Source organism: Anas acuta, chromosome 6 (genome assembly GCF_963932015.1).
Source record: "Anas acuta chromosome 6, bAnaAcu1.1, whole genome shotgun sequence".
Taxonomy (NCBI): Eukaryota; Metazoa; Chordata; class Aves; order Anseriformes; family Anatidae; genus Anas; species Anas acuta.
In genome coordinates, this window is record NC_088984.1 from 5,415,375 (window position 1) to 5,432,858 (window position 17,484).

The window sequence follows — 17,484 nt, forward strand, 5'->3', positions numbered from 1 at the left end:
AATATCATATTTTGTTTTCTTCCTGAGGGGAAGTTACCATATTAAGCTTCTCATATTTTCAGTTGATTATCAACTCGTGAATGAAATTCAACTCTGACTGGTTGACATTAATAACAGTGCTGTAATAAAGTATGAATTTGGATAAGGACATAATACCAAATTTTACTTTAAAAATTCAACATAAATGGAAGATAATAAATGTTTGTCATTCTCCTGTAAAATAATAAGAATTATGCAGTACTGTAAGTTATTCATTTCCAGCATTCACAGATTAGCATTAACATTTACAAAGACACGAGTGAAATCTGAATATTCTGATCTTTGCCTATGAAATCACTGCTCACACATAAAGAACAAAAAGCAATTCCTCCCATATATCCCATTCATAAAAAGGGTCATTAGTGAGTAAGCCCTACCCTAGAGTCGTTCCATAACTCACGTCAGAATATTCTATGTTGCTGAATATGAAGCTCAAAAAAAGATTAATCAAGATTAATTTAGTCTCCACTGAAAATTGTCAGGGAAGACAAGAGTGTAAGCTGTTGAATGCAAACTATCTCTGACTAGATTCCCAGGAAAAGGTATTTTGTATGGTCAGCTTTCAGAAGGTTTGTGTATTTAGCAATTCCAGTGAATCCAAGATTACTGAAAAACCTTTGGATCCCCCAAACAACCTATTTTTCTTATTATAGCTTGGTTGAGGAAAAGAAAAGTGACAATGTTGATGATTCCCGTATTTAAGCAGCTGCATGAATGGATGAGTTACACATTAAATTTATGAGTACATGATGAAAAGTTGTAGTGAAGAAAGAAAGATGTGGAGGTATCTAAGCTCCTCTTAGAAGTACTGTAATTATTGTACGTCTGATATCCTGAATAGGGGAATCCAACTTTGTGTTAATGCTCAGCTGTAGGAAGCTATTCTCAGTTCAATAAGGGACATGAAAGGGTTTTGTAAGTCCCCAATAAATGAGGGGATATTTGGTTGCACCATTATGTTTGGCTGCAAAAATCATTTTATCACCACATCTTAATATTCTGGTTGTCATCCTGCTTGGATGACATATGCTCTGGCCTATTTCTGCCTTCGTGGCTGAGCTTCTGTGCGTTGTAATTCTTCTGTTGTGAAAATTGTGCCAGGAAGTACACGGTCCCAGTGAAAAGGGCTGGACAGCAGGACCAGTGATGCAGATGCACGTGGCTCCGCAGAGCCTAATTACTTTTTCTTGACTTATTAGCTACATGCAGAACTAGTATTGCAGGTCATTAGGTTGTAGTTCTTAATGTAGTTATTGGTGGACAGGTGGCTTGTTTTGGTTGCTTGTTTGTTTTTAAGCAGGAAATCAGCGGATGTTACAATATTACTGTGACTAAGAAGTAAGCAGCACCTGGTACTTCAGGGTTTTTATATTTCATTATTTATTTATTTATTTATTTATTTTTCCTAAAGCTAGTGGGTTGCTTGCAGAGTAATAAAAGACTTTTTTTTTTTTTTTTTTTTTTTGGGGGGGGGGGGGAGGGGTGGGTTATACTTTATATTTCCAGGAGGACATAATGACTCAAAGCAGATACTTTTCTCTCTAGGCAGGCTTTCAGAACTCTTGAGTAATTTCTTTGGAAGTTGTGAGCACCTGCTACTCTTGGGAATTTTGACATCTGAGTATATTTGGACATTTTTCAAAACCTTAATCTACAGATGCAAAAACCTTTACACAGTGCTTTGTATCTCTTTTTGTATCTCGTCATTTTTCATAAAATACGAGAGCACCACAACTGGTCCATTCTTTGACTAATGCAGGTGCATGAGAGCACCATGTGTACCATTTTTCCATGCCCCAGCTCAACTAAGTCACTTTCAGCATCAAAATACACAACCTCCATCAATTTTCACTCCCTTGTCAGTGTTTATTACATGTAGAAACATGTACGTGAAAATGTATAGAAACTTTTTCTCTTGTATTCTTCACAGCATTCAGTAAAAGTTTGAGGAAAATGTTAGGAAAACATTTGCTAACTAAAGCAGCATACATGGCCCTTTTTGGCTCGTTAGTATTTGTATAACTTCTCTGTCACAGTGGAGATATAACTAGTAAGGGCATAAGTCACCAGTGAGCTCTCAGTTGTGGCAATCTTTGGAAGTCAAAATGGAAATCTTGCTGTCGTTTATGTATTTGTGTTTCAAATCAGCATTCATGAGTTCTATATCCTGTATTTATATCAGTCACTTTTCTATCCATTTTTTTATTAGTTCTAGTAATTAGTCACTAATTATTAGTAGTAATATAAATAATACTGCCTTCCTGCTATGACTAGCTGCTGCAAATTAAAGGTTAAGACATTAAGGATGGAGTAACAACAGCAAAACACTGGAGTCTTTTCCATGGTGGAGTACGACCAATTTACTAGTCATTTAACCAACACCAAGTTCTTTTTTGTAAAACCTTAAGAACAACACATCAGAAAGATTTAAAGAGTCTTTGATCTCAGAAGAGATAAAATAACACAAATAGAATATTTCCAATTGACTTTCAAATATTATGATTCTGTATAAATCATGCTTTTCTTTCTTTCTTTTTTTTTTTTTTCTTTCTATTTACTTGATAATTCCTTGTCTGTGATCTTTGTTTCAGACCAGTGCTTGTTTTTGTTTTTAATTTAACTTGTAATACAATTTTGGGGACAAAATGACTTGCTTAGTTGGCAGTTAATGGGTAAGATGAACTGCCTGTTTTTCTTTACAAGCTGCTAAATGCCAACAGGAGGCATGGCATCAAGTAATTCAGTTGTTGCTGACATAAAATAATGCTCTAGCTAAGAATCCATGGTGCAGAGCTTACGGGCTCTGCAGATGTGCATAAAGATGTGCTGTTAACAAGACTTGCACAACCTTGTTAACTTGCAGTGTCTGAAGCAATTTCTCAAGCAGAAGGTACTTGGTCAGAACCTCAGGAGCTAGGACAAGTTCTAATGTTCACTTTGGAATTTGTTACCTTAAAAATAATTATATTAAAGAAGGATGATTTCTAAATAGAAATGTGGAAGTGTTAGATGAGAATCTTATTTTTATTTTATTTTGCACAGCTTGTACATGTTTTTCTTGGTGAGCCTGCGTACCTCCTCATTGCTGCTCAAGGAGTAGAATAATCAGTTAGATTGGAGTAATTCCCTAACCTGTAATGTCTAGTGCATTGTTACAAAGGAAAGCTGCATATGGTGATAATGATCTGTCCATTGCTGTCAAATATCAACTGTATCTTGTATTCTGGGCTATGCGAAATAGCCATGCACACAACAGCAACACAACAATTCATTGTGTTAGCAGTGTTTGCTTCTGTGGATCAAATATGAGATGTATTTGCTCACCTTAAGCATAAGGTGAGATTATTAGCATGTATAAAGATTGCGTTGAAGTATAGTTTATACATTAATTAATATATGTGTGTTTAAAATACATTTTTAAGTGTAATTTTTGTCAAATTAGTTATTGCACAGAATGGCCTGTCTTTCTCCAAGATCATCTTCCACTTTGGTGTCATGAATTAAATTTAATCTAAAAATCAGGAGCTGTGAGGCCAGTGGTATTGAAGAACTACTGTCACTGTTCTTTAAGGTGTGTCTTCTCATTGCTGTAGTGAAAGGATGCTTAGAACCGCAGTAGTAGTTCTCACTGAAAACCAGTCAGCTTCCACCAGTCTACAACTTTTTGATTTCCAGAGTTAGAAACACGTCATTGGGTTTGAAAACCACTGATAAATTTTCCATTCACGAATTTGTTGGAAAGTAAATTCGACCCTTGCTGTGTAGAGCTAATTTATCATGACCTGAAATCATCAGTTTTAAAAGCTGGGGTCTGAAGCTTCTGGGACCTAAAGACTAAACCTGTGAATATAATCCTAGCCTTTCTCCAGTTCTGCATGCAAAGGAGGAGCCCCGAGCTTCCTTAAGCTTGCAAACTGGATTTTTGATTACTTTAATATAATCCCCTGTAATGATGATTATTGTAGCATTTTCTGTATGAGATGGATGAGACAGGTTCTCAAATGCCAGTTATTACTGACATTTAGTCTGGCATAGGTCATAAAATACCAATGAGGAAGAACTGTTAAAATGTATTTTTCACATTAATAATAAATATTTAAATAAATTAATATTGCAAACAATGCTTCCTTTTCTATTCTCTGTAACTCTAATGCAAATTGAATTAGGTTGACAGAAATCACAAGTTTGAAAACCTAGCATTCTTAATTTAAAACAGAAATCTGTAGTGATTGATGTAGGTGATGTACAAAGCGTAACTTTAAATCCCAGACAAACTGAATATTTAGTTTTGCATTTCATAGTGCCAAACAGTTCACAAACCTAAAATTCCTCACACTGGATTGAAAGGGTCATGTCTCAAATTCTGAGAAAGAAAAACCCTTGAGAAGCAGGATTATGTTTGTGAAATAATAGCCCACTGTGTCTACACAACCATTTTAAAAAAGCTGGCTACTGCCAGTGTTGTCTGCATTTGCTCCTTAGCTGAACTTAGTGAGATGTAGCACGCTCCAGCCTGCTTTCCTGTTAGCCTGAATCTCACCAGGCTGGAGGTCAGGCACACTTTCTTGGTTCTTATTTTATTTTATTTTATTTTATTTTATTTTATTTTATTTTATTTTATTTTATTTTATTTTATTTTATTTTATTTAGTTTAGTTTAGTTTAGTTTAGTTTAGTTTAGTTTAGTTTTTCCCTGTAAGTACTGAACAGTTAACAAAACTTTCTTTGTTTTCTTCTTCATTTTTTTCCCCAAAATCCTATTTTTTAAAAGCAATTTTCAACATTTTCTCTTTTCAGCTAAAGGAAAAGGCTGTTTACTGAGTTGAAGAAAAAAACAGTCTGAGTGCGTATAATAATATATAGTGAAAAATAAATTGCATCAGGAAAAGTACTGTGTTCTGGCTATTTATCTGAGAACACTTCGGTACAATCCTAATTAAACCTTCGAAAATAAGTCTTTGAGTGTGCATGTTCTGCTATGTACTTGTTTTCATGTAAGTATTATAAATGGTCAAATTGCACCATTTTGTTGTTCCAGAAATCATTCTAAGCAGAATAACATGAAATATCATTCTGAAAAGAACTGAAAAGAACTCTTTAGTTGTTTTTTTTTAAGGGTATGTCAGACCCTGAGTTTCCAATGAAAACAGAATTTTAATTTTCTTTGGCAAAATTATTTCACTGTGTCTTGCACATCTCATAAAATACAGAGCAGTTTAAAATGACCATCTAATCCTCAGAAATAATTAGTTAAGATAATCCAAGAACTTAATTCAGCATCATGTTCTCTCCATGCTCAGATTTTAAGAGAAGTGTGTGCATGATTTGGGTGTAAACACATATTTTATGAATATGTAAGTCTGTATGTGAAATACTTTGGGGTTTATATAGACTATATTAAAAAATTAGAAAGACTTTTTGTTATTATTTGTCTGTTGTGTCTTAAAAGTCTACTTAAGTGGTTATAGAAAGCCATGTTACAGGACAGTCTGAGTGTTTTTAAAAACTGAATTTTCCCAGTGGATCAACACAGTAATTTGGCACAGCTGGTTTCTGATAAAATGGGAATAATCAATGGTTCTTTATTCTTACTTTAACTGATGAGTTTGTAGAAGCACACAACTGGACGAATTAAATAGTAATGTTCAAGAGCCTTAATGAGGCCCTAAATACATCTGCAACATGTCTTGCAATTAAAAATAACATTTATTAAACCTTTGCATATTTTTAAGAAAAAAACATTGACATAGACATAAAAGACATTTGATTGACTTCCTAGAATTTTATATTTGGAATAAATTTTCAAAATACAGACAACATCTTTTTCTTCAGAATAAAGAGAATATGTGATGAAAATGCACCAATGCTGCACAAAATTATTCAAGGTAATTACATTGCTTCAATTAAAGGGTTTTGAATTGTATTTAGGCAGAATGGCAGATAAAGCAAGAATAACTGTGGTATATGCTAAAGGATGCGGTTTTTCAAGATTATGTTTTATCACTTTAATCTTGATATTAGCCGGGGAAAAATAAATTTAACTATTATGGCAAGAATGAATGTAACACAAAGTTTCTTTTCATTTGTATTCTATAGCAAAACCTATGAATTGGATTTTCATTTCTGTGGGTGTTTGTCTTTTGATTTATTGTTGTTGTATTTCAGATGTAGGTTTTTTAGCACATACAGAAATTCATGCCTCAATTCATATGTACAGCAGGAAGAAGAACATAGTGGGCTGCATATGGGTTTGCTCCATATTTACTTTGTGTGTGAAGTATAGCTTGTGAGAGAAAAATGGAACTGTGTAAAGATATCATAAGAAAGAAAGTTAACTGTACATCTTACTGTCATGTATTATTGCTGCTGCACTCAGAAATGGTAGATTGGAGAGTTATTTTGGTGGAAAATGAAGGATGCAAAACTTTTTAAGGGTCGTTATGACCTTTAAAAAAATGTACATTTGGTTGTCATTCCTAAGAAAAAATAAAATGAAGGCTTTTATCCCCTCAGAAGTGAAAAGGAAAGAATCAAACATGATAAATTCTATGCATGATTTTGTCCCGATAAGGTAAAATAACAGGCATGCATTCAATTGAAACAATGTAATAAATCACAGTCCTGAGTTATCGTGTTACATTCACTTTATAACACTTCTGAACACGCACATGTCTGTGTGTCTAAGGAAATGATATCGAGGTGTTCTCTTTTTTTTTTTTTCTTCCTGCTGATGGAAAGCAAATTTTGTTTTGTGTTAGGTCTGTTTCTAATGATGGGCAATTAGAGTAGCAAAAAAAAAGAAGAAAAAATAGTTGCAGTATTTTTCTCTTCTCCCACATTGTGTTGCTCTGTTCATTAAGAACCAGATGGATTGTCACAATTTGTAGCTACCTTTTCAGTGAACCAGATAGGATTTTAATCCCTTCCCAAATTCACACCTGCTTACCCTGTTTCTTGCTCAAGCTGCTGTCTGTGTTAAAGCAAATAAGAAAACTTTTGTTTGAACTGGTGCTTTCTGTTTAAAAAGATATTTTATTACAAATGTTCCCCCTAAGGCTTTTGGTTGAGGTTTTGCTGTTTTCGCTTATGTTCTGTTGTGGAACAAATGGTGTGTTTGAGCTAGGCTCTGTGCAGTGCAAAGGAGTTGTCTAACCGAGTTTTATTTCTATCTGTTCAGCACTTTGCTGCTTCCTGTGTGACACTGAATCTACAGCTCCCTATGAGAAGATGCTATTATTATTTTACTATTTGCACTCATTACTATAAATCCAAAATATTATGAACATTTGAAATGTGTGTCTTCCCTTTATTTTACAAAATCAGGGAGGAGCTGTAATAGAATTTCACTCCTATGAGCCCCCAAAATACCCACTCAACATTTAATTCCAAAAACAGCTACAAAAGGTAAAACATGACACTGGAGAAACTCCTGGTTGTTACTCCTGCTAAAATACTAAAATAGCATGAATTTTTAACGTGAAGTTATTCTTACAGTGTTGGATACTGCATTGTATTAGGAAAAATAAAATAAAATAATAATAATAATAAGCCCAAATCCAAAGGCCTTTTGCCCAAAATGTAGCAAATGTTTTAAATTTGATGTGTAAGCAAGTACCTAAGACTCATCTGGTACGCTAATGACCATGGTTCATTTACCACCATGTGTCAAGTCAGTGTGGCTGATTTATATTCCTTTAGATGCAGATGAAAAAGAGAACTACTGAGTCCAGGAATGAGCTTAAATGTCAAAAAGGAAAAAATGTTCCTGCACCATGCTATAAAACATACTATTAATTAAGTGTAATTTTATTTAAATCAAATTACATTCATTTAGGTTACATGCAGAAGAAATCATATACAAGACTACATGACAGTCCCCTTCTGAGCATACAGCTAAAAGATCACCCGATACCACAGGCTTTAGTTTACAAGTGGAGCATTCCACAGATAATTTCATGCAGTCATTTTATTTAATTAGTTGATCACCTCTTCTGAAGAAGGTTCCCTGTTCATCACAGCCCACATAATTTTAGTTATCCTGCAGTGTATCTTGCTATATTTACGGTGTGTCCTAGAGTGTCAATCAATTCCAAAGGTCTGCTTATTAGTTTTAAAACAGGTTTTATTATTATTTATTTCATGTTATTAAATTTCATCCCATATCTGATACTCCAATTCAGAGTTTTTCCCATGCTATAATCCCTCCTCAAAGTGAGAAAAAAAGCCAATAACTTGGCGCCACTCGTACATTCCAAAGCATACAGTTAGTTTTTTTTTCATTAAACAAGACTGCTCCCAAGATTAACAGAATATCTTAGAAGCTTTCTGTCTTGATAATGATCCTTTTGGTGTAATCTCTGGAAATTAAATACCCTTCTTTCAACTCCTATTGAGATATACTGCAAATCTTTTCCTTTAATCTGAATAGATCTGGTCCACGGCAGTAACTTTGTCTAAGAAAGTGGCCTTCTCTCTGTATACATTACATTAATTTACACCTGCTGAAACTTCATTGCATTTGACTCTGCCCCATGAACCACCAAGCTCTTTCTCATTCTTCCTTCAAAATCTACCCCAGCAGTTCCCATCTTTTTGAAACTAAGCTAGTGAACCTGTAAGTACCTCAGAAGAACACCTTTTCTGGTTCTTCAGCTTAAGTAGAATGTGCTATCTTTTAAATGTCAGTACATTTGTAAGCCTTATTTTTTTTCCTGCCACGTAGTGCTTATGCTAACAAACCCTTATCTCAGGTAACAGAAAACCAGAGGAAGAGAGAAGATGTGGAGGCAGAAAGTGGTATTTTCACTGTCATTTGACTGCTGTGTGGCATTTTCCATGGGTTGGGCCTCACTGACAACAGTGTAAACGTGAGCTTTAGGTAACCCTATAGGATGTGGAAGCAGAGGAAAAACCTTGAGTGAAGATAGCATATCAGTTACTGGGAAAGTTGTGGAGGTGTGGATTTCTTTGAGACAAGCAAAGTGCCAGTGCTGGTCCAGTCAGTCAGACACTGTGAGAGTTTGAAGGGGTCATTCGAGACCTGGGCTTTCTCTAATGGCTCCTAAAACTTAGGGCATCTGGAGTGACCCAGGTGAGAGGACAGGGAGAGACCGAGGTACCCCACGAGAGAGTCTGAGGCACCCAGGGCTCCCCCAGCCCTGGCCTGAGGATAGGCTGTGACTGTTTTGCTACCCAGCCCACTCATTCATTTGGTCTTAAATCACATTGTGCAATCAGATATGTGATAGTTTATTTTCTACATTTGTTTGTCTTGTTTGAGCATTCCTGAAACTGTGCTTTGCTTGTCATCATGAGGGATTTAGGTTACTGTATGATAACACATTCCTGTTCCAGAGATGCACTGAAGGAACACCTGAGGTTTAAGAGCCAACTTGGGAGTTAGAGGATCTATAAGAACTACAAATAGGCTGGCTTGCATGTTGTCCAGGGAACAATTTAAAGTCTGGGACCTGGCAGCTGAATACATAAGCTTCTGGACATGGTTACGAGTGTACCTCTTTCCTATTACAAAGAGGAATGAGAGATTGAGGAGGGTAATAAAGAATGAAAAATAATAATGACACAAATAAACTCAATCGTGAAGCACAGTTGTATGTGTCAGAAAAAAACTTGCAAATTGTTTCATCATGCCATGTATTGTTCCATGCATTTTTTATTTTTCTTTGCCAAAGAGTTGCAGAATTGTGAGATTGTGTCCCCTGAAAATTGTCTGATTGTGCTATCCATTATATGGCTTCTTAGGTGCATAAGAAGTTAAGATTTCTGTCATTCAAATGGCCAAATGTAGCTTTATGATGGGCACATATTTCTTTCAAGGCTAATGAGATAGGCAGATCATGAATGCAGTGATTGAAAGCTTGGAAAAGAGAAGTAAGTGACAAAAGAGAAGTTGGGGGAAATAAACAACAGCGATAAGGGAGGCATATCATGTTTTACAGCTGAAGAAAGTAACTGTCTGGGTCTGAAAGGAAATTCCTATTCAGGACAGATGTCTTCTGTCAGAAAAGAGCAGCAGATCTCTGGAGACCCATCTTACTAGTTGGGGGAAGGGCCGATAAGAAGGTAAGGGAAGATGAATCTGTGACCACAGGGATAAGAACAGGGACTGGAAAACTCACTGTTACTGTTGTCTGGTGATGGCATTCTTCTTTAGAATTAGTTTTTATTTGGTAACATGACTTTACTGTTTTTTGCAGTCAATGGGTTTGTCATTTGAAGATATTTTGAAATGTTACAGATATTTTGTTTTTCAGATGGTGGGGGAGTAATCCCTGTGTTTTCCTAGCTGGAATCAAACTCTTGTTGGAAAAACTCCAACCACAAGTTTTTAAGACTTAGCTGTTCAGTTATGGAACGGGTTACACTTCATAGCCTGAAGAAAGTCATCTGAAAACTGGGAAATCAGCAGAGGGAGGAGGATGCATGTAATAGCTGGTGATAGGATGACTGTAAATCAGCAGTGTAATAGAGCTGTGAAAATAGCAAATGCCATGCAGTGATGGATGAATCTCCAGCAGATGCAGGGAAGTTACGGTGCCTTTGTATAGACACCAGCAAGCTCTTCTCTGGAACACCGTATCCAGTGCTGACCATGCACTGGTCAATAACATGACCTAAAATTGTAATAACTGCAGAGAAGGGCAACATAAAAAACCTGCCTTATGAGATGAGACAGATTGACTTTGTTTGCTTAGCTCTAGCTGCTCAGTAGACAGTGGAAGAATTTGATTGCCATTGAGAAATACATCCAGAGGGAAAGACAGGTGAAAAGAACTGTTTAAGCCAAATATGTGTGCTGCAAAAATCATTAGATTATAATTTAGTCTTGAAGAAATTGTCATTAAATTATTAGATGTAGATTCATACCTGTTAGAACAAACCATTCTGGAAGAGAATTCTGAAAGAGTCATTGGGACAAAATAGCAAAATACTTTAATGAGTTTGAGAAGTTTGAAAAAAGAGTAATATTTGATGCCTGCAAAGCACCTGGACTTGATGAAGAATATGACCCCTCTTAGACTTAATTACCATTGAGCAGAATATGCATCTTGGACAGTTTCAAGGAGCTGGGAGATTATTCAGAAATTCTGTGCGTGAAGATGTCTGGAACTTTCAAAGAATAACATGCCTTAAAAAAATCGGTTTACTGCCAAAATTTTTACTATTTTGTAGCTGCCCCAGACAGCATCCTCATTGGTAGTCTCAGGTTATAAGGGCTGTAGTGAACACAGATCTCCATGTCCCTGTTAGAGCTGGTCCCTCAAGGTCAGTACTAATGCATAGCGCTTGGGTTGTAGAGGCAAATGCAAATGGTATTCATTCTGAAATTGCTCTGTGACTTGATAAAAGATTTCACCACCCTCTGCTGAAAATGGATAAGCAACTCCAGCATCATTTGTGAGCAGGAGAATTAGTCTAAGTTGCAATAAATACCACTACAATGTATTTTTGAGAACTCCCAAGGAAAGGTAAGACAGTGTAGTTGTAGGTCAGCTTCATGTATTAGAAATGCAATTCTGATTTAAACCTCATTCTAAAAATTTTTACTAGTATTAAAATACAGAATTGTATTTCAAGATTACATGGTAAAGTATCTAATTTCCTTAATTTAATTTTCTGTGTGCTTTGATCATACAACGGTAGTTAGGCAATTATTTTCTTGTTCTATCTTTTGCCTCTACATTAAAAGATAAAGTTTTATTACTGTCAGTCTTCAGGAGAAGAGTCCTTATTTTTAAAATAAAAAGTATCTTATTTACACATTTAAGACATGATAGCTCCCTTAGCACAAAGGGTGTTAATATAAACCAGGTATTTAGAAAATTAAGAAATGACCTCCCCATCCCTGAAAGGTGGACAAGCAACTTAAATTAGATTCTCTTTACTGTATCTACTTTTTCTGACGTACAGTTTTTTTTTTTTTTTTTTTCTGAACTAAAAAGAGATCAGTTGTAAATGGCCCAGAGAGAAATAGCTGCAAAAGGCAAAGAATTATCATTTCTAACTTGTGAATTAGTCTGTTTTCTGACATCACATAGAAACATTAATCTTGAGCAAGAATACTGTGCACTAAGCAATCAAGTAAAGAGTCAGCTTGAAGTCAAGCTTCAGGTCTTTGTAGCTGCCCTGTGTATGTATGTATATATATAAGGATCTATATCTACACCAACAGAGATATAGGTGTGTGTATATATATATGCATATGTATACACATGTATATATGTATGCAGAAATGTATACAGATATATGTGTGTTTGATCTCAGCAACAACACATTTTGGTTCTGTGATTGCAAAATGAGCTTTGATTTGAATAATTGAATCTTGAGATATAAAGTTCCATTAAATAATCTACATCTGATCCCCAAAAGTAAAGATTGTCAACTAGAGTACATGTAATGCTTTAACAACTTATTTTAAATGTAATAGGTATTGATTTTGTTATTGCTGATTAAATACATATACACACAGATAGTCACATAGTTTTGTTTTTGGTTTTTTTTTGGTTGTTTTCATTCTAAATGAAATATTTGCTTTGCAGACATATTTTTTTACTTTGCATATCATCTGTAGCGTGCACATTTTGATTACATGGGCCAGAATGTTAAATGTGTGCTTTTTAAAATGCTCTTAAAGTACAGCTGGGATACAAAATTACAACAAAGGACGAGACAGGAATTCAAAAGTATTTTGATTAATCAGATTCCCAGTCAGGAATGGAGTTATCCCTCAAGAATGTTATAGGTAAAGTTTACTCTGCCTTATGGCCTGGTGATGGACTACTTGACCTTTCAAATTCTCCTCAAGTCCTACTTTATGATTCTGTGATCAATTCATTTTAACATTTGACAGCTGCTGTACTTACAGATAATTCTTATGCCTTCGATATTTTTACTGATGTTCTAATTTGTGTATTTTTCCAATGAAACACTCTTTAACTACATTTAAATTGTATTCTTATTTATTTGAAGATGTTAATAATAAATGACATGGGTCTCATTTAGCTATTCAGCAACCATGTATTCTTTCTAGCTTAAAACATACTACAATGCTGAATTTCTATGAGGTGTTACAAGGGTATAAATTACTGCTTTTCAACATAAACATGCCTTATATAGTGTTGATGCAGTGTTATTACCAGAAATGGTAATAAGTAGGAGATAATTCACTTCATTTGCAAATGAAGTCCTGATTCTCCAGGTAGTTTAAGTAACATTCCCTTTGGAATCATATTATTCTTTATAACATGTTAAAATCATGACAAGGTGGTCTTTGATAATAAGTGCAATTTAATCTCACAAATAGTTAATCTAGTTAAAATATTGTCAGATTAATCAGGATTGATTTGTGTGTACTAAATCTACTGAATTCTAATGAAGGATTGTGTTGGGAAGCTTCACTAGGAACATTTACATCTTAGATAGTTTCCTATTACTCTTAATGGAATGGCTCATTGGATTTGTGGAAATATTTTAAAGTTTTTTTATAGTTGGTAGTCCTGTCCTGAATATTCCAAGGTGATATAAATACACTACAGCCTAATGCATCTTTAGAAACATATTTTCAAAAGCCTGATGGTGTGAATCACTGTATTTGTAATACCTTGTATGTAACAAATTGTTCTACAAACCATCCGAGTGCTTCATGGTTTTGCCACTCTCTGGTACTTACAACTATCTTACCATGTTTTTAATAAATAGTAGATATATAGATATATTTAATGTACTAATATAGTCTCTGTACATATGTATACTGACCATTTAAAAACAAATTGAGTACTACATGAGGGGTGTACCTGTGGTGTAAGGAAATGCATTTAGAACTTCTGTACCTTCTGCTTTAAGAAAATGTCTTGTAATTGTGAATTTGCTAGAGGATATGTTGAATTTTTTGTTAATCACTGATTGTCAATGTAGATTAGGTACAGACCCTGAAACAACAAAACTTATTTTGCACAGTGCCACCAGGAGCTTTGCACAATGCTCACACCCTTTGAAACTTACAACACTTTATTTTCTTTCTACAGAAAGCTTTTCTTTACAGACTATGGGAACGTTGCCAAGGTTGAGAGATGTGACATGGATGGAATGAACAGGACATGGATAGTAGACTCTAAAATTGAACAGCCAACTGCTCTTGCACTAGACCTCATCAATAAATATGTGTACTGGGTTGACATCTATCTGGATAATGTGGAAGTTGTAGACTATGAAGGGAGAAAGAGACATACAGTAATTAAAGGCAGACAAGTAGGTATTTATATGAAAATGTAAGAAAATGATACCAATAAATGAACATGCATAATGCTAACAGTAATTTGAGATTTTTTTTTCTCTTTTTGCTTCATATGCATTAGACATTAAAAGAACCACCTACATGTTTTGTTTTCTACAGGTTTTTGTTTTTAGCATATTTTGCAACCTATAAACAAACTTCCATTCAGTGCTTCATTAACAATGCACCATGCAAGTCAGTCCTCATTGTAAAAGATTTCAGAAGAAAAAATATGAGGCAATGGAAATATACTAGGGAATTATTAACGTCAGGAAGTTATCGTGGCCAGTTCAGGAAGGGCAGACTAAGAGGCAGAAGAATATTAAAGAAACAGGAGAATAGCAACAGATATTCACCTGTTCAGACCGATCAGGATGCCCTTAAATCATATTTTGTTGATAGCAATGGTGTTTTTCCCAGTTGATCCAGATGTTCAGTCATAAATACAAATGCTAACACTGTATGAGTTTTTGAACAGGAATATATCAATCCATTATTGTTGTTTCAGGGTGGAGAATGGAGTAGTAGGTAGCAATTGCACACAGTTGCAAGGCTCATGGAAACTGAGGGAAAATTAGCAAAGACCAAGCAATTGGCTGATTGCTACTTAGATTCTTCGAGCTGGTGTGGGCACATCTGCTTCTGCCTGAGGTTAAACAGGGTGTGCAGCTACCTATACATGCAGATACCTATTTACCTATTCTGCTGTAATTCTTTATTTGCTTCTAGGTACACACTGTTTACCAAAACTCAAATAATTGGCATAATCAGCAAAGTATTCTAAAGAAATTTTAGGGATTAAACTTTATTTCATAAGTACAAGCATATCAAAACGCATGCTTTCCAAATGATACAGCCTTTCTGATTGATAGCCTGGATAGCTTTCAAAGGATTGTTCTTTATAGCAAGCATTTCCAGTCATGCATAAGATAGCTGAAAATCTTTATGAGAAGTAAAAACTGCCAAAACGAATAAATTAAATAAAAATTAATTAAGGCATTATAAGGTGCATTGTAAAGAGTCACATTGTTAATATTGTAAATATAAAGCTCTCATGGGAGTCAAATAATAAAGCTTTAAATTGTGTGCAAATGGTAATAGGAAAGAAAGAGGATTATAATGCAGAGGAGAATTCAACAATTTGGTACAGATTCATCATTATTTTCAAGTCTGTTTTCTTTTTTATCTCTGGTCTTACTCTAATTGGATTGTATTTCTATTGGGTCTTAATGAAATACTTCAATTGATTTCAGTTGTTTTCTTTTAAATGGCTAAAAGCAGAATACAATGGCAAGATTTGGTCAGCTTGGGGTAATTTCCAGGAAGGACTGATGCACTGATTATATTTGATGCACAACAGGTTTTGGGTTGTTTTTGTTTTTCTTTTGTGAGGTATGTCTGAATTTGGGAGTAAATCAGCTGAGTAAATACTTTGTGGTGAATAATTTATTGATTACACTAGTAAGATATTCAGCTTGTGAACATCTGCCAGCCAACTCTTGCTTTCAAGATTGCTCAGTGAGATATTTTAAATATACCAAATCTAGAAATCAAGCATAACCTCTAGATTATTGAACACATCATATCTGAGCTGTTATTGGCTAATTGACTAACTAAATTTAGGTAATTTTTAATCAGTGTGCCCATGCACATCAGAGATGAATAAAATTTTAGAATTTGTTTTTTGAGAAACAAGCAGTAGAGTGTGATGAAAAACATATTCAAATCTATCAAACAAAAGAATCTCAGGTATAGCTTGGGAAACTGTGTCTTTATTTATTTACTTAAAAAAAAAAAAAAAAAAAGAAAGAAAGAAAGTTCAGATAGACTATTCCGCACTACTATTTACCTGTATTTGATTATATCACAATGAAAAAATGCATTAATTCAACTCATAGACTCCTTTAAATATTTGTATTTACTAGATTTATTAGTTAATGATAGAGAATTGTTGTTAATAATATTAGTTAATATTAGGCATTAATAGTTAATTAACATTAGTTAATACTAATATAAACTGTTGTGCTTAACACAGTATGCAGGTGTTTTTAATTTAAAAGACAGAGAACCAAGGAAATTCAAGGCTAAATGAATACACATTGCTAAATACTCTTATTTTTCTTCCTTTCTTATATAAAACATTAGTCACTATAAACTGTCGATTAAAAGAGTGTGAACTACATTTGTAGTGTAGTTTCCATGCATTTTTTACTAATTTTATCAACATACTGAGAAACTATTTTGTGTAGTTTGCCATGTGCATTTCACATTATTATTTAATGTTCAGAAAACATAGCTATACCTACAATATTCAGCCAAAATAATTATTTTTTTTTCTCTCTCTCTTTTCCAGGTTAGGCATCTTTGTTGTTTGGCAGTATTTGAAAACTATTTATATGCAGTTAATTCAGATAACTTCAGCATTTTACAGATAAACAGATATAATGGCACTGATGTTCAGTCTCTTACAAGACTTGACAATGCTAAAGGGATTCGTGTGTACCAGAAAAGAACTCAAACAGCAGGTGAGATAAAAATTCCTCTTCCTAGGAAATGTAAACTGAGCTAATAGGTAAATGTGTGTTGAAGACTATTCTTCCATAAAGATGTCTCACAAGGTGCAGTGAAAATCTGACACTACAGCAGAACTCTCTGTGACTTCATCTTCCTAGTCTTCTGTCTTCTTCACTGCCAGTTTTCACCCTTCCCTGACCTCCTATCACCACTGGTTCCTGAACATTCAGCTTGGAGAACAGCCTAAGAGCCCTGGTTTGCAAATGCTCTGGATCCACATGCTCAGCCTTTCAGAATTTAACACTCAGAATTGTTGCGTCTGATACTTTCCACCTGGTTGGGTATCTGACCTTGGAGATTCCTCGTTTCTCTGGACCTGCTTTCTGCACAGGCTATACCCCCTGAGAGAGTCAAAATTCCTTCCCTCAGTCTTTGGAGTTGCCAAAAATAATGGAGATATAGTCAGGTAGCCCTCCAACCTGTCAGCAGAGTCATTGGTGAGACATGAAATTGTCGTTAAGTTTTCCTTCACTTTGATAAATACAATCTTTGACTTTTGTCGGAGAAAACCCCAATTTAGTCTATAAAGAAAAACTTTTAAAATCTCAGAATTTTTGGTCAAATGGCAAATTCTGAGGT

At 34.7% G+C, this 17,484-nt stretch overlaps 1 protein-coding gene across 10 annotated transcripts in view; it reads left to right on the forward strand.

The window, feature by feature from the left end:
• The window catches only part of LRP1B (LDL receptor related protein 1B), a 666,036-nt gene that overhangs the window by 397,866 nt on the left and 250,686 nt on the right, over positions 1-17,484 (forward strand). For all 10 annotated transcript variants that reach the window (XR_011098017.1, XM_068687099.1, XM_068687103.1 and 7 more), the window contains 2 exons: positions 14,084-14,306; positions 16,685-16,856. Coding sequence is in view for 9 of the 10 variants with exons in the window: in XM_068687099.1 (XP_068543200.1) it covers positions 14,084-14,306; positions 16,685-16,856 (395 nt within the window). In the remaining variant the exon portion in view is untranslated. The remainder of the gene's footprint in view (positions 1-14,083; positions 14,307-16,684; positions 16,857-17,484) is intronic.